Source organism: Mus caroli, unplaced genomic scaffold (assembly GCF_978045245.1).
Source record: "Mus caroli unplaced genomic scaffold, Mus_caroli_1 scaffold_13, whole genome shotgun sequence".
NCBI classification, from domain to species: Eukaryota; Metazoa; Chordata; class Mammalia; order Rodentia; family Muridae; genus Mus; species Mus caroli.
The window spans coordinates 6,053,755-6,080,329 of NW_028227268.1; the positions used below are offsets into that span (position 1 = coordinate 6,053,755).

Here is a 26,575-nt window from a genome sequence, read left to right on the forward strand (position 1 = left end):
AAGGCTTTAGATGGTCATGTCTCCGAGACCAAGGCTCTTGTGGAGGAAGCAACTGCTAGGGGCCAACGACATAAGCCATCTTTGCAGTAGCCTTTGCATCATCGAGGAGGGCCTGAGCTTGCTTCTAGCCGGCCACTGGATGGGATGAACTCCTTCAGACCTCCATCGCCAGGAGCCAGAGAAGGAGTCTGTAAAAGGTGACTTGTCTCATCACTTCGAACCTTGGCTCTCCTTGTTTATCCCTAGACTGTGTACCACATCATCCTGTTAGAGACACACGACCAGGGGCTGACGACTTAGCATAACTTCGCTAGATCCTCTGGGACACTCAGGTGTTCCTGTTGCCAGCTCGCGTCGCCCTGGCTGTGTGAGGGATGATGATGATGGGGAGCGCATTAAGAGGCTCCAGGTTCAGGGATGGATGGGAAGTTCAGATCTCCATTTGTGTTAACTGCTACTCAAGTGGGAGCCCCAAAGTCCTGCCAGGACATCACCGAAAATACAAGTTGCAACCGAGTCTCTTCCTCCAGCTGTCAGCTGCCGCGTTGGCTTGCTCTGGAGAGCTAGGTTTGGACCCCGCTCTGCAGGTGGGATGGGCGGGGCCGTCGTGGCGGGGGCGGGGTCCCGCGAAGGACAGGAATGTAAGTCCGCGCCACGTGGCTCCGCCCCCAGCATCCCGCGGGGCGGCGCGCCCAGCTGCAGACGAGCGTCATGGCTGCTTGGAGACCGCCCCGGGTCGAGGAGCTGCTGGCCGAGGCCCGCCGGGCCTTCATGGAGGAGTTTGGAGCCGAGCCGGAGCTGGCCGTGTCGGCGCCGGGCCGCGTCAACCTCATCGGGGAGCACACGGACTACAACCAGGGCCTGGTGCTGCCCATGGTGAGGGGCCGCATTTGGGGACCCTTCCTTGTGTGTGCTGGCCCGGCCTGCGGTAGGGAAGGGCTGGCATAGGGGGCATGGGAGGGCGGGTACCCTCCGGGTGGAAGGCAGAGTGAGGCGGTCTAGCAGACGTGAGAGACCCCGGGACGTGCAGTTGTCCACGTGCGAAGACAGGAAGCCAGAGCTGGGGGGAGGGGGGCTGTGCGGTTTGTCTTCTCGAGCCCGCCTTCTGGGGGCATCGCCCTCAACTTGGAAGTATGAACCTCTTAAAAATGTGAGGACTAAGGTAGCAATATAAGAGAGTATTAGGTATGGTGGCGTATTCCTAATAGTCCAGTACTGGGGAAGCTCAGGCATGAGAATTGCCACGAGTTCAAGATCAGCCTGGACTACAAAGTGAGTTCCAGGATAGCTTGGGTTGTAAGATTCTTAAAACAAGGAAAAAGAAAAAAAAAAAAAGGAGGTTATTTAGTCCTCTGACTTTGATTGGGCCCACAGCACCGACCTAGACCTATGCAAAGGTAGACCTGTGTAAATGTAGCTCCCCCGGCCCATCCCCTTGAATTTACAGAGAAAACATAGAGCACTAATGACTCCCTCAAAGTTACACATTCGGTTCTTGGACTGCGACTCTCAGCCTGGGTCTCTCAGCGCATAAGTAGCTCCTGAACGAGGGATTACCGCGTGCAGAGCTGGGTCCAGGTGGGAGGAAGTCTGGAGCCCCTCTGGGCCTGTTTTTGCATAAGATCTCTATCTGTCCCCTTTGGCCCACAGTTGGACGCTAGCTAGGGCAGAGTCCAAGTTCGCATTCCAATCGCCACTGGCCCCGCCCCTGAAGACCCACAAGGCTGTGCTCTGAGCCCCCAAGGCTAATTCTTAATTGAAGCGCTTTCTCCCATCTCCTTCAAGCTAAGCCTATTCCCTTCCCGTCCCTGTCTGTTCCAGACGACAGAACCTTGGGGTTTGGATCCTGGTTGCTTCAGTCACCCTGGGGCTGTTCTAGAACTTCAAGTGACATGAGTTTTCTATTTGCAATGGGATATTCCACCCACATATACTTTTATTAATCCCAGCATTCTGGAGTAGAGGCAGGTGGGCCTCTTAGTTAGAGGATAGACTGGTCTACATAGAAAGTTCCAGGCCAGACAGGATTGCACAGTGAGACCCTGTCTTCAAAAACTTTAAAAACAAAACAAAAAAAAGCCAAAAATAGATTCTGTGGCTATGATGTGATCCTGGGTGGACTTCTTCTGTCAGGTGGTATAGACTACACACACCCACTCCTTCCAGGCACTGGAGCTTGTGACCGTGATGGTTGGCAGCCCCCGGACAGATGGGCTTGTTTCTCTTCTCACCACTTCCAAAGATGCAGACGAGCCCCAGAGACTGCAGTTCCCACTGCCCTCAGCCCAGTGGTCCTTGGAGCCTGGAATCCCACAGTGGGCCAATTATGTCAAGGGAGTGATTCAACATTACCCAGGTATAGGACTCACTCGGGCTGCTTCTGGGAGGATTATCTCACCCCATCTCCGCATTCCTCCAGGGTGGAGCATCCCATTGTACTGATAAAGCCACTGAGGTCCTGGAGGCTTGGAACTTGCCCTAGGTTTCCTTTGTATGATTAGAGGAGCCAGAATTCAATTGTTAGCTTGCTGGCCTCTGCCACCCTAAATCGGGAAGGCTAGTAGGAAGATTAAGCCAGCACACTCAGAGGGCAGCAGATCGAAGGGTGGGTGGGCTCCCTGAGCATTTTTTCCTACGTCCATGCTCCCGTCTTTATCAGCATCCCTCTTTCCCCTCCCTACCCCGCAGCTTCCCCGCTCGTTGGCTTCAGTGCAGTGGTGGTCAGCTCAGTGCCCCTGGGGGGTGGGCTTTCCAGCTCAGCTTCTCTGGAAGTGGCCACGTACACCTTCCTCCAACAGCTCTGCCCAGGTACCACTTAGCCGCCGCTTTCCCTTTCAGAGATCTCTGCTGCCAGAGCCTCTTCCTTTCCTTGGCTTAGGGAGGGAGGGTGGGGAGTCCCTCTGTTTGATTGTCGCTGGAGCCCTGCTGCTCCAGGGTGGCCACCCCCCCCCCCATGCCCTCTCCTGGACCCCCAGCTTCCCCACCTCACCCTGTGCTGCAGACTCGGGGGCAATAGCTGCCCGGGCCCAGGTGTGTCAACGGGCTGAGCACAGCTTCGCAGGGGTGCCCTGTGGCATCATGGACCAACTCATCGCGCTGCTGGGGCAGAAAGGCTATGCACTACTCATTGACTGCAGGTCAGGGGCTCCCCTCACATCCCCCTACCTCATAACCAGGAGCTCCTGAGTGGAGTGTGCCAGCTGTCTGGTCTGGGAAGCAGACCCTTGGCTATGACATCCCCCCCACCCCCCATTCCGACGTCATTCACCCCAGGTCCCTGGAAACAAGCCTGGTGCCACTGTCAGATCCCAAGCTGGCCGTGCTCATCACCAACTCCAATGTCCGCCATTCCCTGGGCTCCAGCGAGTACCCGGTTCGTCGGCGACAGTGTGAAGAAGTGGCCCAGGCCCTGGGCAAGGAGAGCCTTCGAGAGGTGCGGATGGAGGAGCTTGAGGGTGAGAGCCAGCTTCCCGTTTGCTGTTCTAGAAATGGCCAGGCTCCCTGCTAGGATGTCCATATGGTCTACAGTCTGCTTCCTCAACCCCAAGTCCATTCATTATATTCGGCTCACCCCCACCCCAGTCCTGCAAACCTAGGGTTCCAGTTTCAGCAGGGCTGCTATTGGAATAGATCCCAGGCAAGTGCTGTGCCAATGAGCCACATCCCTGCCCTGCTTGAAATCTTAAGCTTGCCCTTTTAAGCCAGGCATGGTGGCGCACATCTTAATCCCTGCACTTGGGAGGCAGAGGTGGATGGGACTCTGAGTTTGAAGCCAGCCAGGGCTATGTAGAGAAAGAGTGACTTTCTTGATCTCAAGGCCTGCACTTTGTCCCATTCATTTTGAAAGCCCCACATGGTAGGGGCCCGTGCAGCTGAGCATGAGTATTGAGCAGTCTCTATGCCGGCTCCCTGTAGGGAGTTCTGCATGTTGTTTCCTGCAGTGTTCTATGGACCTTAAGTGATGGGGAGATGCAGTTTATCCTATTGCACGGGACAAAGAGAGCTCTGAGTTGAGGGGGGGTATCCTTAAGAACCAGGCCCAGGATACTCAAACCAGTCCTGTCTGACCCTGCCTTTACTGAGGAGGGCTCAGGGAACAGCTGCCCACCACATTTCTGTCCCACACCCTGGGGTGACAGGTGGTATGAGGTGGGGCTGCTGAACTCAGTTCCTTCCCAGCGGGCAGGGAGCTGATGAGCAAGGAGGGCTTCCGGCGGGCCCGGCACGTGGTAAGCGAGATCCGGAGAACAGCCCAGGCAGCAGCTGCTATGAGCCGAGGAGACTACAAGGCCTTCGGGCGTCTCATGGTGGAGAGTCACTACTCACTCAGGTAGGCTTTCTGGGTGCCTTGTGCTTCTTGAGCAGAGGCAGGTCCCAGGTCTCTGTCGCCCTCACCCCTACGTCCTCTGCAGGGATGACTATGAGGTCAGCTGCCCTGAGCTGGATCAATTGGTTGAGGCCGCGCTCTCTGTGCCTGGGGTTTATGGCAGTCGCATGACAGGTGGTGGCTTTGGTGGCTGCACCGTCACATTGCTGGAGGCCTCTGTTGCCCCTCTTGTCATAGATCATATACAGGTGGGTGTGTTCGCCAGAGCCCGGGATGGGGGGGCAGGAGAGGTCACCCGGGCCACCATTCCTCAGCCTCACGTCTCCCATAGGAGCAGTACAGTGGGACAGCCACCTTCTACCTCTCTCAAGCTGCCGACGGAGCCCAGGTGCTGGGTTTGTGAGGTGTCCCTGAGACCGATGGACGCACAGGCATGAGGCGGAGGCAGCCGGTGTGTGCCGCAGCTCTGCCTCGGGCATCCTCCTTCTCTATCTGGGTGCTTAATAAACGTGTGCCTCTTAACGGCGGTAGCCACCTGCCTCCAGAGGTGGGTGACATGCTCTGGGGACAAAGAATGGGGATTATGGGAGTCAGTGTTCCTACTGCAGGCCTGTGAAGAACGGACAGGGTGGCTAAGCAGTAGCAAAACCTTTTATTAAGTGCAGAGCAAAAGGCTGGGGCCTTGTGCCAGCTCCAGTTGTTTTTTTTTTTTTTTTTTTTTGGTTACATGTGGGATTGGACCCAGGGTGGGATGCAGTCAGAAAGACCTGTGTCACCTCTACCCACTTTATGCTTCCTAGACAGCACCTACCCCTGGTCTCCGACTACAGGGGCTGGCTCTGTGGTCAGCAAACTCATGGGTAGAACTGCAGAGGAAGAAGGCACTAGGAGAGGAGGCAAGGAGGGGCCCAGGTGGCTGGGGGGCGGGGGAGGTTCAGGTTTGGAAGAACTGTTGGTCCATATGAGTGCTGAGAGAGCCACTGGCCGTTAAGGTCCGGGTCACGAATTCCTGGGTCACATGCCGGGTGAGGGAGCCTCCTGCTTCCAGGCGCTGGGTCCCCAGGGTTAGACCATCTGCAAGGGAAGGAAGGGATGAGAAGGGTGGAGTACAGGTCCCAGCTCCTCTGCACTGACCGTTCCCAGGAGTCAGGGTCCCCTCTTGGTGACTCACCCATGAGGAAGGGCTCAGTCGTGGTGCTGTGCGTGCTGGTCACGCTGCTGAACTCACTTTGCACTGGGTTCTGGAAGAGCCCAGAATGGCTGCCCAGCTGTGGGAAGGGGCCTGGAACAGGCAGATCTGTCAGTCAGGATGGTGTTATGCAAAGGCTCCAGAGAGACCCGGGGTAAGGACCGGGGACAGCCTACCTCCATCCTGAGACTCGATGGTGATGATGCCCTCACGCTCTGGCCCGAAGCCCTCGGTCGTCCTGGCCTGAACCTTGAACTTGTAAGGAACATTCTCACTGAGGCCAGGTACAGTCAACCGGCTCTCAGGGTTGTCTCCGTCCACCCGGAAGGTCCTGGCTGGTGCTGCATAGGGAAGACGCCTTCAGATCCTGTGGTGCCTCCCTCCCCACCCACCCCCCACCCACCTTATCTCCAGGGCAGCTGGCACCTCCTCCTTGGGCCATCTCACAGGTCACCAGGTAGCCAAGGATATCTCCATTGGGCCTCCTAGGCCGCTCCCAGCTGAGCTGCAGGGAGTCTGGGCTTAGGGCAGTGAACACCAGCGGTCCCGGGGCGCTGGGGGTGCTCAGAGTGAAGGCTGAGCCTGGAGGCAGCAGAGGGAGAGTGTCAGTGGGCAGGTCGTCGGTGGGTAGGGATCAGGGCAGCAGCAGGGGACAGACTGGCTCACCTGGCAGGGGGCAGAGAGGGCTCTGCGGGTGCACCTGTGACTCAATGGTGATGACACCTTCTCGCTCTCGGCCCCAGCCCTCCTGGCTCTGGGCCCGTACCCGAAACACATAGGAGTGGTTAGGCAGGAGATCCTCTACCACCACCGAGGTTTGGCCAGGGTTAGGGATGTTGAGCCGATGCATCTCGCCTGAGGTGGAGTGAGGATAGGAAACAGACCAGCTTCACTCTCGCCCTTCTCATCCCTCCTTCCTCTCCTTCCTGTTAGGCCGCCATCAACACCTCTGCCCAGGGGTATTCCGTTTCCCTGTTCTTACGAGGCTATTCCAGTTAGCAGAGGCCCTAGGTCTACAAAGCCCCATTAGTAAAACCTAGTTTAAGAAATGGATAGTAAAGGCCCAGGGGAATGGATGAAGCCTCAACTGATTTGGAGGGGTCCGGGCCCAACTGAGACAAGACATGACAGTCGACAGTCACTATGCCTCACCGCCGTTTAGTAGCTGGTATTCCACACTGTAGCCCAGCAATGTCCGATCACACTGTGGCTCCTGCCAGCTGACCTTCAAAGACGTGGGCCCCAGGGCGGAGAACACCAGCCGAGTGGGTGTGTCGGGCACACCCACAGCTCCACGGGAATCTGGATTATTGAAGGCCATGGTTAGTCCAAGACAGGGTTTGTGGTCTGAGATGAGCTACAGTCTACCCCGTTCTTGCCTCCAGTCATACTATGGCTTCACATTAACCTGTCCAGGCTGCTCAACACTTCCCCTTGAGTCTGCTAGACTCCTCAGTCCATCCCCTCTACAACTGGCCCTGCGCCTTGCCCAGCCCTGTAACTTTATACCCCAGGAGGGCAGATGTATTAGGCTTCAGCACTGATGGGGGCGGGCAGGCAGGGCAGTGGTTAGCTCCTGTGGATGGACTGGAGTTCTGTATGCGATGAAGCAGTGAGGGAGTGCACAGGCTGTGATGGTAGCTGGGTGACAAATGGAGCGTGACAGGCATGGATCCACGGTGACCACCCCCTGTACTACCTGTACCCCAGGAGGGTGCTGCTGATCGCCCGGCCAGGATTATAGAGTCTGGTGAACCCCTGGATGCGGGCACACCCTTCATGTGAGCCCGGCTCAAGGACCCAAGAGTCCAGGACAGCGGAAGCCTGCTCCTCCCATCTTCCCAGATAGGAGGGAGGCCTAGGGCAGGACAAGACAAGAATGAGAAGTGTGTGTGTGTGTGTATGTGAGACAGGTGTGGGTAGTAGGCTGGCGGCTGTCTAGGGATTAAAGTGTAGAAGGTCAACGGGCCAGGCAGGGGTCACTCACCTTGGGAGGAAAGGGAAGTGAGGGTGGAGTAGTCCCTGGGAAGTGTGCCTGAGTGGGAGTGCTCTGTGCGTGTCAGAGAGTGGTAGTCCCGGGTAAGGGTGGAGGACGTGCTCAGCACTCGGTGGGATAGGTGTGGGCTCAGATGCGTGCCATAGGCCACATTGGCTGCAGTCATTCTGTGCAGGGAGTTGGCGCTGCCTGGATAGGCAAAGTCCATCCGGCCATTCACCAGGTGCTCTGCGTGGGGAGAGAGGTCATTCAGTGAGGCCCACAGCAGATGACAGGCCACATGGGGCAGGCGGTGGCCCCGGGGTTGCACAGGACAGCCTTAAACTACCAAGACCCTGGGTTCCCGCAGGCAAACAGGAGACCACACGAATCTTTCAGTCCTGTCTCCTTGCGCCACGCTGTCCTCCACCCGAGCACTTAGCCCAGCTGGGGCTCACTCCCCTGCAGGGACTCTGGCTTGCGTTCCGGTTCTTGGAAGCTGCTGCCCTTATCCTCCCTTGGGAAGAGCCCAAGCGCTTCCCCATGGCGCCCTTGAGTTCCCGGGCTTGTCTGAATGTAGTTATACAGACTCTGGTTGGGCAGGGCACTCTAGTGGGCCGCGTGACCAAAATTGGGAGCCAACTCAATTGAGCCTAGGACCCGAGAGGCGGGCGCGGCCGGGGAGGCGGTCACCTCCCGGGGGTCGGGGCGTAGCCCCACGGATCCAGCCGCTGCCCTCCCCTTCCACGCCCCCCGCAACGCTGCCGTCTTCGTCGGAGCGCCCGCTGCTGGCGGACAGGCGCGGGATGAGTTCCGGGGGTAGCCGCCACGTGACGCGCCGCAGGTCCAGCTCCTCCCCGAGCAGAGGCTCGAACTTCCAGCCGCAGCCTTGGGAACAACGAAGGGCCGCGTTGGCACCGCCCGGGAGGGTCAGGAGGAGGAGGTGGCCTGCGGCACTTATGCGGCGTCCAGGGGTATGGGTATCCCTTTAGATGACAAGAAAAACCCTTGCCCTGCTCCAGCTTTTCCAGATAAACTGTGGGTTTGGCCTCTGCTGAGACACAAAGGCCGGTCTGCTGCGGGAGTCTTGGGAAAGCCTTATGTTGCCTCCTAGCGTGAAGTTTCCTTGGTTATTTATCAGCTCTGAGCCTGTTTCCTCTATGTACAAAGGAAAGAAGCAATCTCACTCCCCCACCCCCCACCCCCCGTCTGTTTTCCTGGAATAGCTGTAGAAGCCCTAGGGTGCTAGTAGTATCTTAGTAGAGGTTCCTGGTTCTTAAAACTGTAGTTTTAGCATCAGAAAGATAGCTGTAGATTTGTGGGCAGTCCGGTTTACTGGTAGGAACTTCAAGGTCAGCCAGGGTATTAATCTAGCAAGACCCTGCCTCAAACCCTTCCCAACACCAGAAAAAAAAAAAAAAAAAAACTTAGCATGCCAAGCTCTGCTCACGACTGACTGTGCCCACCCCGGCCTTAGACTCAGAAAGGGACTTATTTCTTCCCGATGGCATTGTGTGGTTTGCATCTCATTTCACAGAATTGAAGGCCAGTTAGTTCTGAGATGGATGAGAGACTCAGAGTCATCTAACAGCACAGCCAGCTCGAACCCTGGAGTAGGAGGAGTCCCAGCTAAGGGCTCTTTTTGTACCACATTGTGTGAGAAATCAAGGGAAAATGAAGAGAGCAGGGTTGGGTGGGGGATGCCTACCTTATTGGCTCCCCCTCCTTTCTCTGTCAAGGCTAAAGTCACCTCTGGGAGGTGGCCTGAGTGTCCTTCCTGACCTAGCACAGTAGGTGAACCTTCAGGAGGTTGTAAAGCTGCTGTCCTGTGTGTGCATGTCCTGTGTGTACATGCTCCAGCCCGGGAATGTCTGAGTCTTGAAGTGGACGTCCACACGCTTACATACACAGGCACACGCATATTGACACGTAGCCTACAGCAGTTTTGTCCCTTCAGAACCATGGGCTCTGGATACTTGTGTAAGGTTGAGAAGGCACTTTTGTTTTTAGTCTCCATGCCAGCAGTCACTGGCTTCTTTGATCTCTCTGGGTACCAGGGACAGCCCCGCCAAAGACCCCCACCTTTCTCTGGTGGGTCTCACTCACCAGTGTCATCAGAAACGCTGGGCCTCTGGCTGCTGGCTGGGGACCGCAGGACGTCGTCACTGTACATGAGGAAGTTCTCATAGTCTTCTCCACCCTGGGCGTCCACTATGGGGATATCTGGGATGATAGGGACTGCAGGGCAGAAAGAAGTAAGTCAGGACCCTAGCCATGGCCTCTTGTCCCCCAACTCCACCCTTGCCTGTCACTCACTGGACATGGGCCGCTTGGGCTGTGTGGCCAGGTTGATGATAGCCTCTCTCTCGGGTCCCCATCCCGCCCCATTGCGCGCCTTCACCGTGTATCGGTATGGCTGGGATTCTCGCAGATTCTCAATGAGCAGCATCCGGTTCTTGGGGTTGTCCACGAGCACCTTCTTCATAGGTCCAATGGGTCCTGGAGGCAGGGACAGTACTTAAGGGGGACCACCAGGGTTCACCCTGGCCCCAGATTCATCACTGGCTCCTGGAGATGCTAGGGAGCACGCAGCTGCTGAACTCTTTCCTTCTGGTGAGTGCATAAAACTGTGTGTGAGGGGGGTTAGAGAGATGGCTCAGAGGTTAAGAGCACTCGCTGCTCTTCCAGAGGACTTGAGTTCAACACGGTGGCTCACAACCATGTGTAATGAGATCTGGTGACCCCTTCTGGCCTTCAGGTATGCATGCATAACAAATCAATCAATCTAAAACAAAAAACCATGTGTAAGAGGTGTAAGAAAATAGCATCGTCAGCTTTCTCAGAAGGACTCCCTGTTGAGTGGCAGAGCCATGTTCAGATGCAAGGTAAACACGCCACAGCCTCTACTGACTGGCTAATGCATGTGCGCGCAAGGTACGGCCAACAAGGCTGGGTGGCAGGCAAGGGTGCTCTCAAGACCATGCCTTCCACCCTGTGCTCATGGCCGACGAGCCAGCTCCAGAGAGAAAGCATTCCAAAAGCCAGAGAAGCACAAAAAGTAGCTAATGCCCCGGTTTCCCAAGATGCTTTGGAAAGGGACAATTTCACCATCTGATGTGCACCCTCACAGCACATGACTGGTCAAGAGGTAGCAGGCGCAGGAACTGGTGAAGTGGTCCCGTGGACTATGCGCTCACAGCACAAGCCTGACGACATTAGTGACATTAGTTTGGTCCCTGGAATCTACATGGTAGAAGGAGAGAACTGACTCCTGAAAGTTGTCCTCTGACCCAAACACACACACACACACACACACACACACACACACACTGGCTTTTCGAGACAGGGTTTCTCTGTGTAGCCCTGGCTGTCCTGGAACTCACTCTGTAGACCAGGCTGGCCTTGAACTCAGAGATCCTCCAGCCTCTGCCTCCCAAGTGTTAGGATTAAAGGTGTGCACTGCCACCACCCAGCAATAATAAATTATTTTATTTATTTATTTATTTATTTATTTATTTTTGGTTTTTCGAGACAGGGTTTCTCTGTGTAGCCCTGGCTGTCCTGGCACTCACTTTGTAGACCAGGCTGGCCTCGAACTCAGAAATCCGCCTGCCTCTGCCTCCCGAGTGCTGGGACTAAAGGCGTGCGCCACCACACCCGGCTATAAATTATTTTAAAGCTCAGGAATGCACTAGGGATGCAGAGACAAGAGAACTTCTCCGAGCTGAGAGGTCGACTGACTCAGTCTACCGATCAAGTTCCACATCAGCCAGGCCTATCTGCTGAGACTATAGGTTTGTTTTTGTTTTAAAAGTCATCAAGTATTACCTGGGAGGTAAACCTGTAATTAAAGCATCCAGGAAGCAAGCTAAGGCCGAGAGGAGAGAGAGGTTGCCTTGAGTTTGAGGCCAGCAGGGGTTAAAGAAGACACAGACAACCCGCACCCACATGCAGAGCAGTGGCTGGCAAAGGGCCATCAGCCTGAAAGGAAGGTGTCTAGCCACCATGGTAGAGCATCTGTCACATCTGTGGGAGCTCATAAGTGGAGGGAGAAGGTACATTCCAAAGCACGGGCACCCTGGGGTTGGGGAGGAGGTGGCCCAGCACATTTGTAACGTAGCTGGGGCCTCAACAGGCTGGAGCCACGAGGAAACCACCAGAGATGAGTTGTCACTGGGCTGTAGGCTGGGTTCCTGGCTAGTCTGGTTGGTAAGAAGAGCCAAGGCAGCACACTCTTCCCCCAGAAGACTCCTGCTGACAGAGACCCACCGTGTCTCTTGGCAATATGGAGTCGACCTCCCTCACTGGGACCAGCCAGCTGAAGGGAGTACTTTTGAGTCTCTTCCCCAGGGGAGAGGTGGGGTACTCTCACGGTTTCCTATCGATGGCAGGGACTGTCCAGCCACGGTCTCCTTTCCAGGAATGGTTGCCAGATAATAGATTGAATGAAATCTGGGGTGGTGGCGAGGGGAAATGCTGGGGCTTGAACCCAGGCCCTTGCTCATGTGAGGCAAGCATTCTGCTACTGAGTTATACTCCTGGTCCTTGAACGAACGAGCTATTCTAAAAACAGAAATGTATTTGAAATTCAAGACTTTCTGCGTTTTTTCTGTTGCTTTGTTTTTCTCTGTGTGTGTGTGTGTGTGTGTGTGTGCGCGCGCGCGCGCGCGCACCGTTCAGTTTCTGAGACAGGGTCTCTTGGATGCCAGGCTGGCCTCAAACTTGCTATGCAGCCAGTGATGGCTTTGAATGGATCCCTCTGCCCACCTCCTGCATGCTGGGTGTGCACTGTCACAGCCAGTGTATGTTGCATGGCGGGTGGGTGGGTTGAAGCCAGCGCCATTTCTGTGCCAGGCAAGCAAAGCACTCTACCACTGAGCTCCGTTCTCAGACCTGACCTGTTTTTGTTTGTTTGTTTGTTTGTTTTTCTGAGAAGGGTTCTTATTACTTTACTGAGACTGCCCTCAAACCAAGTGGCCATCCTGCCTCACATCCTGCTAAATCTGGCCTCTCTTCTGGCCCTAAGAGAAATGTGTAACAATGTAACCTTGGCTCCCTATACAGAAAGGTAATCCCCACCCCAGGCCAGGACCCTAGGGAACACACAGAATCTCAGTTCCCTTGGAATGCAAACCAGCACAAATCGGACCAAAATGAAAAGAATAAATGTGCAGTGCCTCAGGCTTGACTGGGACAAAGGGGCCCACGCGTCAGAAATGACGCAGACCCCACCTCTCCCTCCGCCTCCGTGCCCCTCCTTCTCCAGGAAGCCGGGAAAATCTGGTCCTTACGGTTGTCCTCGTTGACCAGTCCATAGCAGACCTCGTAGGCAGTGATCTCGCCATTGGTCTCAGCTGGCTCTGCCCAGCTCAGCTGCGTCACCGTAGAAGAGACTACATTGAAAGCCAGCCTCCCTGGCTCGCTGGGTACTGGAAGGGAGCAGAAAGAGCCCTATTACAGGGGCAGGGGCCGGGCTGAGTTCTGGGAGGGAGGCGGGGCTGGGCACACTGACCTCAGGGTAGCCAGGTGGAGAGAGTCATCACCAAACTTACCTTCCTGGTGGGTGCGGCAGGACACCAGTGAGCTATAGGGCCCCTCACCCTGGGCCCCATAGGCACACACCTTCATTTCGTAGTCGCAATAGGGATACAGGTTGGTGAGTTCCACTGAGGGCACCTTGCTGTCTAGAAGGTGAGCTTCGGACTCCGAGTCGCCCTGGATCCAGTACTTCACCTGTGAGTGGGTGTTCAGTGGGAAGCAGCAAGCGCTAGGATTCCCTTTGTACAAGTGACATCGGTGGCTCTCAGCAAAGCTTGGGCAGAGCAGTGGATCTCCCAGGCTGGGCAAGGACCCCATTGCAGGAATGAAGCTGAACTTAGGAATGGGTCTTCCCGCTTGCAGGGTTGCAGATGGGGTTTTATCGGCCCACTGGTACCACGCCTGTCCTCCCCCTCCCCTGGGGCAGTCCACTCACTAGAAGGTGAGTGACAGACCTTACCCTGTACCCCATTGGCTTGCCAGGAGGGGGCAGCCAGTTGAAATGGATCTTCCTGGACCCGGCAGCCTTGGCATTGGGGTTCTGTGGGGCGCCCAGGTCTCCATGGGGTGGCGGAGACGATGAAAGTGTCTGATTTATGAGACTCCTGTCCATTTCATCTAGTCAAAGGGGTGCGGGGGTTAGGCGGCTGGCTCTGTATGTTGTTGCCACCAGGGTGCGCCAGAGATTTTGTTAAACATCACAGGTTCCCCAGTTTAAAAATTCACTTAAGATCAGCTCATCTAGCAGGGAGGTTAGTGGTGGGGTCGGGCAGTGGTGTGTGTGGGTTGGGGGTGGTGGTGGTGCGGCAGCAGTAGCGCACACCTTTAATCTCAGCACTTGGGAGGCAGAGGCAGGCAGATCTCTGTGAACTCAAGGTCTACAGGACAGACTGGGTTATAGAAACAAACCTTGTCTCAAAAAAACAAAAGGGGAAAAAAAATCTGCTCATCTACCCTCTAGGGATCTGGTGCAGCATCGGTCAGCCTGGTGGGTAACGTCCAGAGGACTCTCTGGAGGAGCAAGGAGAAGAGTTGGTCTGCCTTCTTTCTCTCTTGGCAGGCCAGGGAATGTTCCACAGAGAACGTCTGCTCCCCCCTCTCACTGCCTCCCTCCCCTGAGTACTTCACAGTGGCCGCTAAGGACTGAACTCTCTAATAAGGCTGGGAAAGGGTGGGTTGTTCGGGGCCTCCCAGCCACATGACCACAGCCTATGGTTGTCGTGAGGGCAGCCAGCTCAGCGTAGGACGTTCAGATAAATCTGAGTTCCAGATCACAGTTTTCTCATGGGTAACTCAGCAGTTAGAGCATGCACTGCGCTTACAGCTTGGTTTCCAGTACTCAGGTCAGCTCACAACTGCCTTAACCAGGGGGTGGAAACCTCTTCAGGACTCAGTGGGTACCAGCAGTCAGGTGCACGTGCCCACACACCGGCACACAGATACACACACAATTTACAAATAGTAAAATAAAACTACATTAAAAAATAAGTATGGTGCTGGCAAGAAAGGCACTTACTGTCACGCCTGATAGCCTGAGCTTGAGCCTTGAGTGTCACACACTGAAGTGTACACACACACACACACACACACACCACACACACATACACATCACACTCACATACACACACATTATACTTATACACACATCACACACACCACACACATACACATCACACTCACATATTACACACACACCACCCACCCACACACACACAAACATACACAGAGCCAAGACTATATAGTGAGACAGCATCTCAAAAACAAAACAAAACAAAACAAGAATACATATGTTCCAGATATTGCAGGAAGACACTTGGATGGACATGACCCTACTGCTGGTTAAGTGATGCTCATGTTCGACCCCATGCCCTGACTGCGGGTTTGACAAGTGAGTCCTGTTAGAAGGTCCTCGGGCCTCCCTCTCCACTTGCTTATGGTGGCCCAGGCTTTACTCACCATGCTCACCGAGAATAACAGTGGCTGTGCTGGGCTGGCCCAGGCGGGCTCCGAACTTGGGGTTGCTGAGTTGGACTTGGAAGCGGCGAACCTGGCGGCCACGCAGGAGGGAGTCAACCTCCTGCAGCTCCAGGAGCTTCACCTGCAACTCTTTCCAGGTCTCCCCAGGGTAGAACAGCAGCTCTCCCTCCACAGGGACATAATCCTGCAACGGGAAGAGTCAGGGTCAGGCCAGCATTAGGGTGTGAGACAAGCACAAGGATGCTGCACGGGCAGGAGGTTAGCCTAGGGCAGCTGGCATTGAGGGCACGCCCAGGAGGGAAAGAACTGTCTGTCCATCTGTCCCCTATGGTGTGGCTCTGAAATCTGGGATTCGGCAGGGCTCCAGACCCTTAATGGGTCTTCCATTCACCCTAGCTTTCCTATGTTTAAATTTTAACACCTCCCCCTGTTCTTTCTCTCTTTCCCCCCTCTACTCCATGTGCCTTCAGTGTGTTTGAACATATACTGTGTGTGTGTACGGGAGTCATGGCAGGGGCCAGAAAAGAGAGTTAGATTTTCACCTTTCCAAGCTGGATTTATAGGCCACCTCATGTGTGTGCTGGGACTCAGATTAATGACGTAGCCATATCACAGCACCCGGAATTTTTGTTTTTCAAGACATGTTTTTCTGCATAGCCCTTGCTGTCCTGGAACTCACTTTGTAGACCAGGCTGGCCTTGAATTCACAGAGATCTGCCTACCTCTGCCTCCCAAGTGCTGGGATTTAAGGAGCGCTCCACCACAGCAGGCTCAGCCCCCAGATGTTGATTTGTGGACCTGGGTGTATTTACCCAAACTGCATGAGACGGAAAAGAACCTTCTCCCAAGAAAGCACTAGGTGACGCTGCAGATCAGCAGTTCAATTCCACACATGGCTGGCTATGTCTGACAGATGAGGGGAAACTACCTAGAGTGGAGGAAGTCTGCAGGTGGGAGTAAGGTAGGGAGAGACAGGCCTGGTGGCACACACTTGGGAGGCTGAGGCAAGGGGTCTGCTAGTGTGAGCCATCCTGGGCTAGTAGCAATCACTCAAACTAAAACAACAAAACAGAGTAAGGAAATTGACTGTGGTCCCCTTGCCTGGGCTGGATGAGCAGCCTACCCTGTGCTGGCTGAATAGGCCTGTAGGTCTCATGTAGCTCTGACTTGGAACTCAGTATGTAGCCAGGGATAACCTTGTACTCCTGATAATTCTGCCTCTGCCTTCTGAGTGCGCTGTCTGTAGCAACCATGCCCTCTTTATTTAGTGCATGAAGGCTGAACCCTATAGCTTCATGCATGCTAGGGAACCGCTCTGCCAACTGTGCTATATAGCATAGCCCTGGTTGTTGTGGAACTGGCTCTGTAGACCAAACTGGCCTTGAACCCAGAGATCTGCTTGCCTTTGCCTCCTGAGTGCTGGGATTAAAGGCATGCACCATCATCACCAAATTTTTTAAATTGTATGTGTTTATGCAGGTCTGTGTGGGGGTCACCTGCACGTGAGTGAACATGACTGAACGTGACTGACCATGGAGGCCAGAGGATCTCTTGAAACTGGAGCTACAGGCTCCTGGAGTGACTTTGCAAGGTCAGTATGCATTCTTAATTGTTGAGCCATCTCTCCAGCCCCTATTTTATGTTTTGGAGATAGGGTTTTGTTATGTAGCTTGGGCATGGCCTGAATTTTCCTGCCCTGCCCTCTTTTTGTTGTTGTTTTTGTTTTTTGTTTTTCGAGACAGGGTTTCTCTGTATAGCCCTGGCTGTCCTGGAGCTCACTCTGTAGGCCAGGCTGGCCTCGAACTCAGAAATCTGCCTGCCTCCCGAGTGCTGGGATTAAGGGCGTGCGCCACCACGCCCGGCTCTGTCCTGGCCTCTTGAGCACTAGGTTACAGGCCTGTTCTGCCATGTTCATCTAAATTCAGAATCAAAACCAAGGAAACCTGCATGTTTGCCAGTATGGCCTGGCTTTAAGTCTTCCCAGTAACTGGCTTGAGAACGAAGGGACAGTAACCAGGCCAAGGCCCTCCCTGTCAGGAAGGGCTGCTTGACCCTGGAGAAGACCAACAGTTACAGAACTGGGAGGCTGGCTCAAAGACACATGGTTTGTAATTCCACTTCAAGAAGTCCACTGTAGCCTACACCTTTAATTCCATCACTAGGAGGGAGAGGCAGGCAAAACTCTATGAGTTCAAGTCCAGCCTGGTCTGCATAGCAAGTTTGAGAACAGTCAAACTACATACTGAGACATTGTCTTTAAAAACAGGTGTGCTGGGCTGGTGAGATGGTTCAGTGGGTAAGAGCACCCGACTGCTCCTCCGAAGGTCCGAAGTTCAAATCCCAGCAACCACATGGTGGCTCACAACCATCCGTAACGAGATCTGGCACCCTCTTCTGGAGTGTCTGAAGACAGCTACAGTGTACTTACATATAATAATAAATAAATAAATCTTAAAAAAAATGAAGTATCATACAAACGTTAAAAAAAAAAAAGGTGTGGTGCCAGGCGTGGTGTCGCACACCTTTAATCCCAGCACTTGGGAGGCAGAGGCAGGCAGATTTCTGAGTTTGAGGCCAGCCTGGTCTACAGAGTGAAGCCAGGGCTATACAGAGAAACCCTGTCTCAAAAAACCAAACCAAACAAACAAACAAACAAAAAAACCCCAAAAAACAAAAAAACAAAAACCAGGTGTGGGAAACAAGTGGAGAGCTGGCTTGGTGGTCTGCACCACTGACTGCTCTTCCTGAGGATCGGGGTTCAGATCCCAGCACCAGCACACACATGGCCGCTCACGACTGTCTGCAACTCCAGTCGGAGATCTAATACTTTCAACAGACCTTCCTGAGCACACATGTGGTGCACAGACATGCATACAGACAAAACCCCCATATGTAGAAAGATCCAGAAATTTAAAATTAAAAATCCCGTACCCTTGCCGGGCGTGGTGGCGGCGCATGCCTTTAATCCCAGCACTTGGGAGGCAGAGGCAGGCGGATTTCTGAGTTCGAGGCCAGCCTGTACCCAGGCATGGTGTGCATGTCTTTAATTTCAGCATTCCAGGAGGCAAAGGTAGAGGCAGATGGGTCTCGGTGAGTTCCCCAAAGTTCACTAGGTTAGACAGAGAGGTGACTAGGCTATCCTGGGTCACTGAAGGGTATACAAGGATGGTTTCAGTAGATACCTGGTCCATCCATGTGAAGTTCCTGGAAGTAATGTGCAGGGGCACAAAGTGTTCTTGGCACGTGAGCCACTCCTGATGGCTGGGCCATCCTTGTCTAAGGATACTGCCAGGATTGGGATCGCTACCATGGAAATCACTGGATATTCCTGCTTGACTTACCCGGTGTCCGTGTGCTGTATTATCCTGTGTGCTGTAGGAGACCTGGGACTTTCCATTGTCCAGGATGTGCCGGATGACAGGGATGCGGGCCACCTGGTCTCCACGACTCACCGAGTATTCAGGCTGCTCGAAGGACACCACCCCACTAGCTGTAAGGAACACGGGTGCTGGTAAAGAGGTCCTGGGCTCAATTTCTTTATTTGTTCATTTAATGTATGAGTACACTGTTGCTGTCTTCAGATACACCAGAAGAAGGCATTGGATCTCATTACAGATAGCTCAGGACCTCTGGAAGAGCAGTCAGTGCTCTCAACCACTGAGCCATCTCTCCAGCCCCTCAATTCCTTCTTAGTTCCTTCCCTCCCTCCTACCCATCCCAGGCTCCAGAGGAATGGGGTGGAAATGTTTTCGTAAAGAAGTAAAGGTGTTGAAATAAAGACCAGCAGGCAGCCTGGAAAGTCAGGTGGGGACAGGGACGAGAACCTAAGAGTCGGGGCGAGCATCCTGGTGCAGAGAGGAGAGGCCAGGAGGGCTTTTCAGGCACTCAAAGTGCCAAACCAAACCCAGGTCTTGCTCTCAATAGAGAAAGGAGGGTTGGGTGTGGGTGGAAAGTTACAATGAAGCTGCCGGGCATTCCCACTCGGCCTGAGGATGTGGCTCAGGGGTGGAGCATTTGCCTGCCATGTTGGGTTTCATCCTCAACCGCACAAAGAAGAAAGAGGAGAGACGGAGCAGTGACTGCCACTTAGGCTTGTACCACGTGCTATTCAGAGGCACAGCTACGGCCTCTTTGCGAAGGCCTGTGCCCATTTTACAGATGGAGATTCAAAGGTTCTCAGAGAGTAAGTGATTGGCCCAGGCCCCATGGCCCTGTCCCACTTCCACCAGGATATCAGGAGGATCACGGAGCCCAGACTTGGCTTCCTGCCTCCCCGGGCCCCCAACCCTGACCAACCTTGTTCCTTGATAATGGTGATGTTGACCAGACGGCGACCAAGGGTGGCAGTGCCCACAGGGACATCAATGGCCTCCACCAGCAGCTGCTTCTCATCATCATCCTCAGGCCGGATGAAGAGGGGCACGCGCACATCCACCAGCTCCACGCCCTCCTGGAACTCCACCATGCCCCGGGCATCTAGGGACAAGTCAGACGTGGGTCTCGGGGCCACGTGGGGAGGGGGAGGGGGAGGGGGAGGAGGAGCAGCGTGAGGAGTCTGTGCACCTACCCTGCTCTGCCGTGACGGTGTAGTAGCCAGGGGCTACCTTCAGTTCATGGAAGGACCCCTGTTCCACCTGCTTCTCTGTCAGCTTCAGCAGCATCTGCTTGGCCGAGCGGGGCGCCAGCAACACTGTGTCCACAATGGTGTGGTCTTGCCTGGGTTGTGTGTCCAAGTGGAAGAGGAGGGACCAGATGTGAACCAGCAGAAGGTGCATGGTCCGGTCATTAGTAACAGGCAGTGCCAGAAGCCCATGCTGCCTCCTCCTCCTTCTCCTCCTCTTCCTCATCCTCCTCCTCTTCCTCCTCCTCCTCTTCCTCTTCTCCTCCACCACCACCATCCCACAGCTAAATCAAGTGCTGCTCCTAAGGAAGGGGCTTCCTCACCCACCTCACCAAACAGAGCTGCTAATACTACAAGGGATAGCTGTGGGACAGCAGGGAGGGTCAGGTCAGGTTCTGGGTTCGAATTCTGGCTCTGGTCCTTGACAGTTAGGTAGTCTCAGGTCAGGGACTTAACCTCCCTGCATCTCCGTTTTCTCAGTGGAAAATGGAATTCGAAAGGGTGACACTCTCTGGCAGGGATGCCGAGAGTGTGGGCTGAGATGGCCAGGCACACGGAACTCATTGTAAGCACTCAGATGTGCAGCCCACACATGGCCCAGCCCAGTTCTGACTAGCCATAGGGCTCTTTCTCACATACCCTCCCTTGTAGGGCAGAAGCCACAGGACCTGCTGGTCTGTCTGTTTGGTAACCTGCAACTGAGGCTCCAGTGAGAGTCTCTAGCCTGGGAGCCGGAGGGGCAGGACTGGGAGCCAGTGGGGCAGGGGCTGATCTCTGTTTTGTTTGTTTTAGTTGAGGGTTTGATTCATGGTAAATGCATCTTGCAAGAGGTTGTTTGATGAAATGGACCAGGAAAGGAAGCAATCAAGGGCCTAGTGGGCTTAGGGCCTTCCCTTCCTAGGGCATGATTCAGGGTGAGCCGGTGGGGAGGTGGTCAGAGCTCAGGGTGGAGGGAAGGTGGTGGGACTGCCCACCTTGTGCTCTTGAAACTCACTTTTTCCCGGCGTTGGGCTGCTGTCTGTGGGGACAGAGAGAGGGCCATGAGCCACATGTCTTTTGGACTGGGGGTCTACAGAGACAACTCCCATCCAAATCTGGGCATCCTGGCTGCCTGATGGCAGGGCTCAGTGCAGGTAGGCACCCACCACTACACACCCCTGACCGGGGGGCTCCCTACGACTCACCGGAACTTTGTCTGCTGGAGCTTGTGTGCGCCGCTGACCTGTCTATACACCTCATTCAGCTGTCAGGCAAGGGAAGAAGGTAGAGAACAGGCCAGAGCACCTCTCAAGGTTAGCTGCCCTATGCCTGAGGGATGAACCCTGAAACCCTGCCACCCGAGATGACCCCATTCGAAGCACATGTCCAAAGAGCTCCCCTCCCTCACGCCTAGAAAAGTCTAGGTTCTGAGGGTGTTGCCCTCTGCTCTCCCTCAGGTGGCCGCCGCACCCACGTCTGGGCCCCACTCAGCTGACTCTGATCCTCACATTTTCCTCCACCTCCTGGCGTAGCTGGTCACACTCTCGGGTGCCCGGCTTCATGAGGTTCTCAGTGCAGAGGCGGCCAAGGCGCAGGGACAGCCCGTAGGGTACTGGGTGGGAGGTATGGGCATTGTCAGCCTGCTGTGCAGAAGGCACTGCAGACAGTGGCCTCTACACACCAGCCTAAGATGGTGGACAACTGGCTGACTGTTGTCAGTGTGCCAGGTACACACAGGCCCTAGAGTTCTGGTGCCATCAAGATGGGACATAAAGGGACTGAGTCTTGGGCCTGTACTCAAAGGGTGGTGCCAAGAAGGGCAGCATCCATCCCTGGCCCCTCACCGAGCTCCGTGGGGCTGGTGCTGGAGGCATGGGTGGCAAAGCCAGGGCGCTGCACATTGTTGGTGATCTTCCAGCGGACCGTGTCTCGGCCCTTGAGGTTCCCGCTTCGTAGCATGGGCGTGTCCAGGTGGTCGGAGGCCATCAGGTTCTCCCGAAGCATATAGTGGTCTTCCTTAAAGCCCACCATGTGACCTGTGGGGAAGGGTCCTCAGCACCGGGGACCCCACCTAGGCCTTCATAACCACACCCATCAGGTAGAACCCAGGGCCTCCCGCTTTCTCTGCCTCTGGCTCCACCCGCACATCTCCTCCAGCTTGAGGAAAGGGCAGTCAGACACCCACTACCCACACTTGTGCCTGGTCCATACCTCGGTTGCAGCAAGGAAGAAGCCCCAGGCAGGCCTAGGAGATAAGAGTCAGAGGTGAGGTTAGAATGGTTGTCCCGGGCTACATAGGGCTCTCTAGACATCATCCTTTCACTACAAGTGTGTGTGTGTGCATACATGTGTGTACATGTTTATAAGTGTGTATGAGCATGTGTGTACATGTGTATAAGTGTGTGTATGAGCATGTGTGTGCATGTGTATATACATGTGTGTAAGTATGTGTATGCAGACATGTGTGTGTGTGTGTGTGTGTGTGTGTGTACAGGCATCTGAGGAGGACACCAGGTATCCTGCGCTGCTATTTCCCACATTATTCCTTTGACACTGAACCCAGAGGTAGGCTGGTGGCCAGCAATCCCCCTGTTTCTGCCTCCCACAGCACTGGGGTCACAAGGTGATAAGGATTCAACATCAAAGTCCTCATGCTGCTCCAGCTCTGACCACTGAACTATCTTCCCAGGCACGACTTCTCCCACCCTCCCCTCCCTTTAAAAATATCCTTTTCGCCAGGCATAGTGGCCTGTGCCATTTGTCTGTTTGTTTGTTTGTTTTGTATTTCGAGACAGGGTTTCTCTATATAGCCCTGGCTGTCCTGGAACTCACTCTGTAGACCAGGCTGGCCTCGAACTCAGAGATCTGCCTGCAGGTGGATCTCTGTGAGATCTTCCATCCCAGGAAGGCCTGAGCCGGGGACTTACTTTACAGCAGGCACAGTATTTCCAGCAGAGCAGCAGAAGCAACGCCAGGAGCAACAGGAGGAAGATGAGCAAGGGGATGAGCCACCAGAAGGAGCCGGGAGGGCAGTCTGCAGGGTGAGACGAGAAGACAGGCAGTGCGCATGCCTGCCCCACCCCGAGCTGCCAGGGGCCACAGGCTGCGCACGCCCATCTGCCCTCTCACCTTTCTTCTTGTGGACCAGGACAGTGCTGTTGGGCCCAGGGCTGCCGTCGCCCTCGATGTTGTACCTGTAAGTGCAGTCGTCATCCTCGTCCCGGAAGGAGCAGTACTCCACCACCTCTTCTGCTAAATCCACAGACTGTTAGCACCGCACCCTGACCCAGCCCTCCACTTGGGGCATCCCGGGGCCTGGAGAGGTATTACCTCCTCCGTGGCTTACGGGAAAGAGCGCAAGTCCCCTGACTAGAGAAGTCACCAGGATGAAGGGACTGCCCTGCCCAGGGCTGGCACTACTAACAGGCTCGTCTGAAAGTTCACACCCCCTCCCCACTTCCCTATCGTGAGTATAGTGTCCAGACAGCAGAGCTGACTTAGAAGGAGACAAATAATATTCCGTCATCCAACAGCATGCCCCACCTTGGCCCCTCAACTGTGCTGTGAGCCTGCCCTATGGCTCACTCATCTGACCCCTCACTCCCAGCTACACGGACTCTCCTTTCCTCTCGGCTCTCGATCCGACTTTGTACCTGTACTAGGCTTCCCCTGTCTAGGTCCTGAAGCATCTCACAGCTCCGCTCACAAACGCAGTCTGGGATGCATAGCCTCAACTCAGAGTTCAAGCCTTTTCCCCTCCTCCATGCTGGGTTCTTCCTGCCTAGACTCAGCACTGTCTCTCAGCCCCCTTAAGCTCTCCCTCCCCCGGAGACGTCACTCATGCTGTACTGAACTCTCTAAGTAGACAGAGATCTACCTGCTGCTGTCTCCCAAGTGCTGGTATTAAGGCTGTAGGGTATCATGCTGACGCCCCTACCTTTCTTAAGCTCATCTACCATCTTGACTTTAAAGCTGCAATCGTCACACGCGCGCCCTTTCTTCTCCCCGGTGCCCCAGGCCTGGCACTGTACACAGGAGCGGAGGTCCTCACAGAGACCCAGGCGTATCTGGGGAGAGGAGAACAGACACTATGCTGGGTGGACCCAACTCCCTTTCCCTAGTGCGCTCAGCCAGCACCTCCTTCCCAGCCACCGCAGTTCCTGGGGTTCTCATGCCCACACCCCAGGAGCCCTTGCCTCACCGCAGAGTAGTTGATCTCACAGGTGGTGTCCGTGTAGAGCGACTGCTGGTTGCAGTGACAACGGCCACACTCACAGTAGCCTCGGCCGTTGCAGATGCCCTGGGGTTGGGGAGTCAGCAGTGAGCCAGCAGAGCTCTATCCTTGCCTGCCCTCGCTACCGTCCACACCACCTGCCCTGTGCCCAGGCCTTACCCCGTTGCTATCGATGCAGGTGGCATTGCTGAGAGGACAGTCACAGCTGCGACCTGTCCAACCAGGCTCACACACACACTCTCCCATGGAACAGCGTCCCCGGTCTGTAAAGAGAGAAAGGGACGGAAGAATAGAACCACATTCCTATATGCCATTCAAGATGGCCACCCATTACAGTGGGCCTCTGGGAGCTCTGTGGCAGAAGCTGCCCCTCAGTTTTCTGGAATCTTCTTCCCTCTGTCCTGCCTTCTTCTGAAGGCAGAGTGACTGCCCCCAAACACAAATCCATTCCTGTGATTAACTTGTTCAAGGATCTCTATTGGAATAATAAGCTGGAAAAAGATATGAATAAATAAGAAATCAAGGGTGGGGCAGTGGTGGCGCACGAGTTTAATCCCAGCACTTGGGAGGGAGAGGCAGGTGGATTTCTGAGTTGGAGGCCAGCATGGTCTATAGAGTGAGTTCCAGGACAACCAGGGCTACACAGAGAAATCCTGTCTCGAAAAATCAAAATAAATAAGTAAATAAATAAATAAATAAATAAAATAAACAACAATCAAACTGCAGGGGCTGGTGAGATGGCTCAGAGGGAAGAGGTGCTTGCGGCAGAAGCGAGGTCTGAGTTCAGTCTCCAGAACACACAAGGTGGGTGGAGAAAGACAACTCACATGCCTGGGTTGTCTTGCCTAGAGTCAATCAACAATGTCTTCCGAAAGCCACGAAAACGGTGACAAAGTGTCTAGGAGAATCTACCAACGAACACTTAGGTTTCACAAGTGAGGGTAGCAGGTTAAACACTAGAAACACAAAGGGAGCACGTATGTATCCGCAGTTCCCTGCTGCCCTCCAACTCAAGCTGCTTGTACACTGGCCCGGCTACATCCCTCCCCAAATATCTTCCTCCTCTCCTCGCTCACACCTCCGCCTCTATTAACTGTCTGCCCTTCTCCAGATACACCTAGCTTGCTATTTCATTCCCCACCACCCCTGGGAAGGAGAGCTGAAGAGAAGAAACAGTAGACAAAGCCACACAGGGGAAGGAGGGGCCCGCTCAGGGGGTCAAGCCTGAGTAACCTGACAATAGGAGTCAATCTCTCAGACCAACATGGTGGAAAGAGAGAACTGGCTCCTGCAGACTGTCCTCTGATCTCCATCTGTATCCCATGACACAGACACACACATGGTAATAAAAATGAAAAACAAAACAAACAGGATGAAGGTACAGGAAAGCAAGAACATGCTATTCAGTGACCAGTACACAGTGGGAGTTTAATAAATATCTGATGGTTTTCATTTATTCTTTTCTATCTAACTACCACCTTGCCTGGGATGTGCCACCTATCAGCAAGGGTCTGTATAATCTCAGTGATGACCAGACTACAACTCATTGCCTTGGCACAGCACAGCGCCACGCCCTTTGGAAATATGGAAGAGACATAAATTTGTGGCTGCCACTAGAAGCTTTGCATCTTCAGAGAAGAAAGCTTGTTCTGCCATGTTCCCGTCAACCTTTGGTGGTTGAACCAGATTGTCTCCATCTTGAGATGGAGTGGGGATCTGGGTTGCCAGAGGCAGCCCCGAGGAAAGAAGAGTGCTTCGTGGTTGTTGGGGACCTTGGTCACGGACCAGGGAAGGGCGATCCAGGCTGTGGCTGAACCTGTGGTAGGGGAGGGGCTCTGCCATCTACCAAGTACCCTCCCTGCCCAAAGGGCTGGTCAGGGCTGCTGAGCTCACCATTGCACAGGAATCCAGAGGTCCGGGGACACTGGAAGTTGTCATACTCGCAGAAGTGACCCTCGTAGCGGCCTTCACCGTAGCACACACAGCGTCCGCACTGGCACTCGCCGTGGCCCGAGCATGGTTTGTCCTCACCCTCGCGCAGGCAGGGCTGTGTGTCACTCAGAGAGCCCGTGGAGCAGTTGCAGGTTTTGCCACTCCTGAAGGGGGAACTGGTCACTATTGCACAGCCTGGGAGGAAGCCTGGGGGCTTTTATGCTCCTATTTTACAGACTACAAAACTGAGGGTCCACATGAGTAGAGGTGAATCCAAATCGTGCAGACAGCAGTGGCACAGCTGGAACCCAGACCTCAGGGTCCTGTTACCTGCTCACTAATTGTCCCTCTTCAATGTTCATATGTCTCAAGTCGTGACAGACTTGCTCAGGGTCTTGGGTGATTCTGCTTGTCTTTGTTTTTTTTTTTTTTTTGTTTTGTTTTGGTTTTTTTTTTTTTGGTTTTCCGAGACAGGGTTTCTCTGTGTAGCCCTGGCTGTCCTGGAACTCACTTTGTAGACCAGGCTGGCCTCGAACTCAGAAATCCTCCTGCCTCTGCCTCCCGAGTGCTGGGATTAAAGGCGTGCGCCACCACGCCCGGCTTGAAACAGAGTCTTTCTAGGAGGCCTTGGCTGACTTGAGCTCACTAAGACCCAGCTGCTTTTGTCCGGAGAGGGTGAATTTGCTGCTTATTTAAGGCTTAACTATATTGCTCAGGAGCCAAACTTCTGGGCTTGAAAAAAAATCCTCCTGCCTTAGCTCCCCAAGTCACCAAGTGAAACACCGTATGAAGTGCTGCAGCCA

At 54.4% G+C, this 26,575-nt stretch overlaps 2 protein-coding genes across 7 annotated transcripts in view; one reads left to right on the forward strand and one right to left on the reverse strand.

Annotated features, from left to right (window-relative positions):
* The first annotated feature begins 681 nt into the window (after nucleotides 1-681).
* On the forward strand, nucleotides 682-4,908 carry Galk1 (galactokinase 1). Its single transcript, XM_085829422.1, has 8 exons — nucleotides 682-876; nucleotides 2,167-2,356; nucleotides 2,689-2,808; nucleotides 3,002-3,137; nucleotides 3,274-3,455; nucleotides 4,180-4,330; nucleotides 4,413-4,575; nucleotides 4,659-4,908. Exons 1-8 carry the CDS (start codon nucleotides 712-714, stop codon nucleotides 4,728-4,730), a joined length of 1,179 nt encoding a protein of 392 aa, XP_085685548.1. The 5' UTR covers nucleotides 682-711; the 3' UTR covers nucleotides 4,731-4,908.
* A 52-nt stretch (nucleotides 4,909-4,960) lies between these two features.
* Nucleotides 4,961-26,575, reverse strand: part of Itgb4 (integrin subunit beta 4) — a 33,099-nt gene continuing 11,484 nt past the window's right edge. Inside the window, exons 13-40 of one of the 6 annotated variants that reach the window (XM_085829419.1) lie at nucleotides 25,734-25,936; nucleotides 24,000-24,103; nucleotides 23,808-23,906; nucleotides 23,544-23,673; nucleotides 22,736-22,858; nucleotides 22,534-22,640; nucleotides 21,818-21,851; nucleotides 21,451-21,642; nucleotides 21,115-21,218; nucleotides 20,812-20,870; nucleotides 20,622-20,645; nucleotides 19,574-19,722; nucleotides 19,303-19,482; nucleotides 18,348-18,496; nucleotides 14,995-15,190; nucleotides 13,490-13,647; nucleotides 13,044-13,224; nucleotides 12,783-12,920; nucleotides 9,808-9,990; nucleotides 9,598-9,729; nucleotides 8,185-8,379; nucleotides 7,504-7,740; nucleotides 6,669-6,818; nucleotides 6,183-6,371; nucleotides 5,943-6,098; nucleotides 5,693-5,857; nucleotides 5,499-5,609; nucleotides 4,961-5,401 (exon numbers count right to left, since the gene is read on the reverse strand). In XM_085829419.1, the coding sequence (XP_085685545.1) occupies nucleotides 5,262-5,401; nucleotides 5,499-5,609; nucleotides 5,693-5,857; nucleotides 5,943-6,098; nucleotides 6,183-6,371; nucleotides 6,669-6,818; nucleotides 7,504-7,740; nucleotides 8,185-8,379; nucleotides 9,598-9,729; nucleotides 9,808-9,990; nucleotides 12,783-12,920; nucleotides 13,044-13,224; nucleotides 13,490-13,647; nucleotides 14,995-15,190; nucleotides 18,348-18,496; nucleotides 19,303-19,482; nucleotides 19,574-19,722; nucleotides 20,622-20,645; nucleotides 20,812-20,870; nucleotides 21,115-21,218; nucleotides 21,451-21,642; nucleotides 21,818-21,851; nucleotides 22,534-22,640; nucleotides 22,736-22,858; nucleotides 23,544-23,673; nucleotides 23,808-23,906; nucleotides 24,000-24,103; nucleotides 25,734-25,936 (3,988 nt within the window). In that variant the 3' untranslated portion in view covers nucleotides 4,961-5,261. Of the gene's footprint in view, nucleotides 5,402-5,498; nucleotides 5,610-5,692; nucleotides 5,858-5,942; nucleotides 6,099-6,182; nucleotides 6,372-6,668; nucleotides 6,819-7,503; nucleotides 7,741-8,184; nucleotides 8,380-9,597; nucleotides 9,730-9,807; nucleotides 9,991-12,782; nucleotides 12,921-13,043; nucleotides 13,225-13,489; nucleotides 13,648-14,985; nucleotides 15,191-18,347; nucleotides 18,497-19,302; nucleotides 19,483-19,573; nucleotides 19,723-20,621; nucleotides 20,646-20,811; nucleotides 20,871-21,114; nucleotides 21,219-21,450; nucleotides 21,643-21,817; nucleotides 21,852-22,533; nucleotides 22,641-22,735; nucleotides 22,859-23,543; nucleotides 23,674-23,807; nucleotides 23,907-23,999; nucleotides 24,104-25,733; nucleotides 25,937-26,575 lie in introns of all 6 variants that reach the window. The other 5 variants (XM_085829418.1, XM_021175525.3, XM_085829421.1 and 2 more) reach the window with 5 other exon arrangements.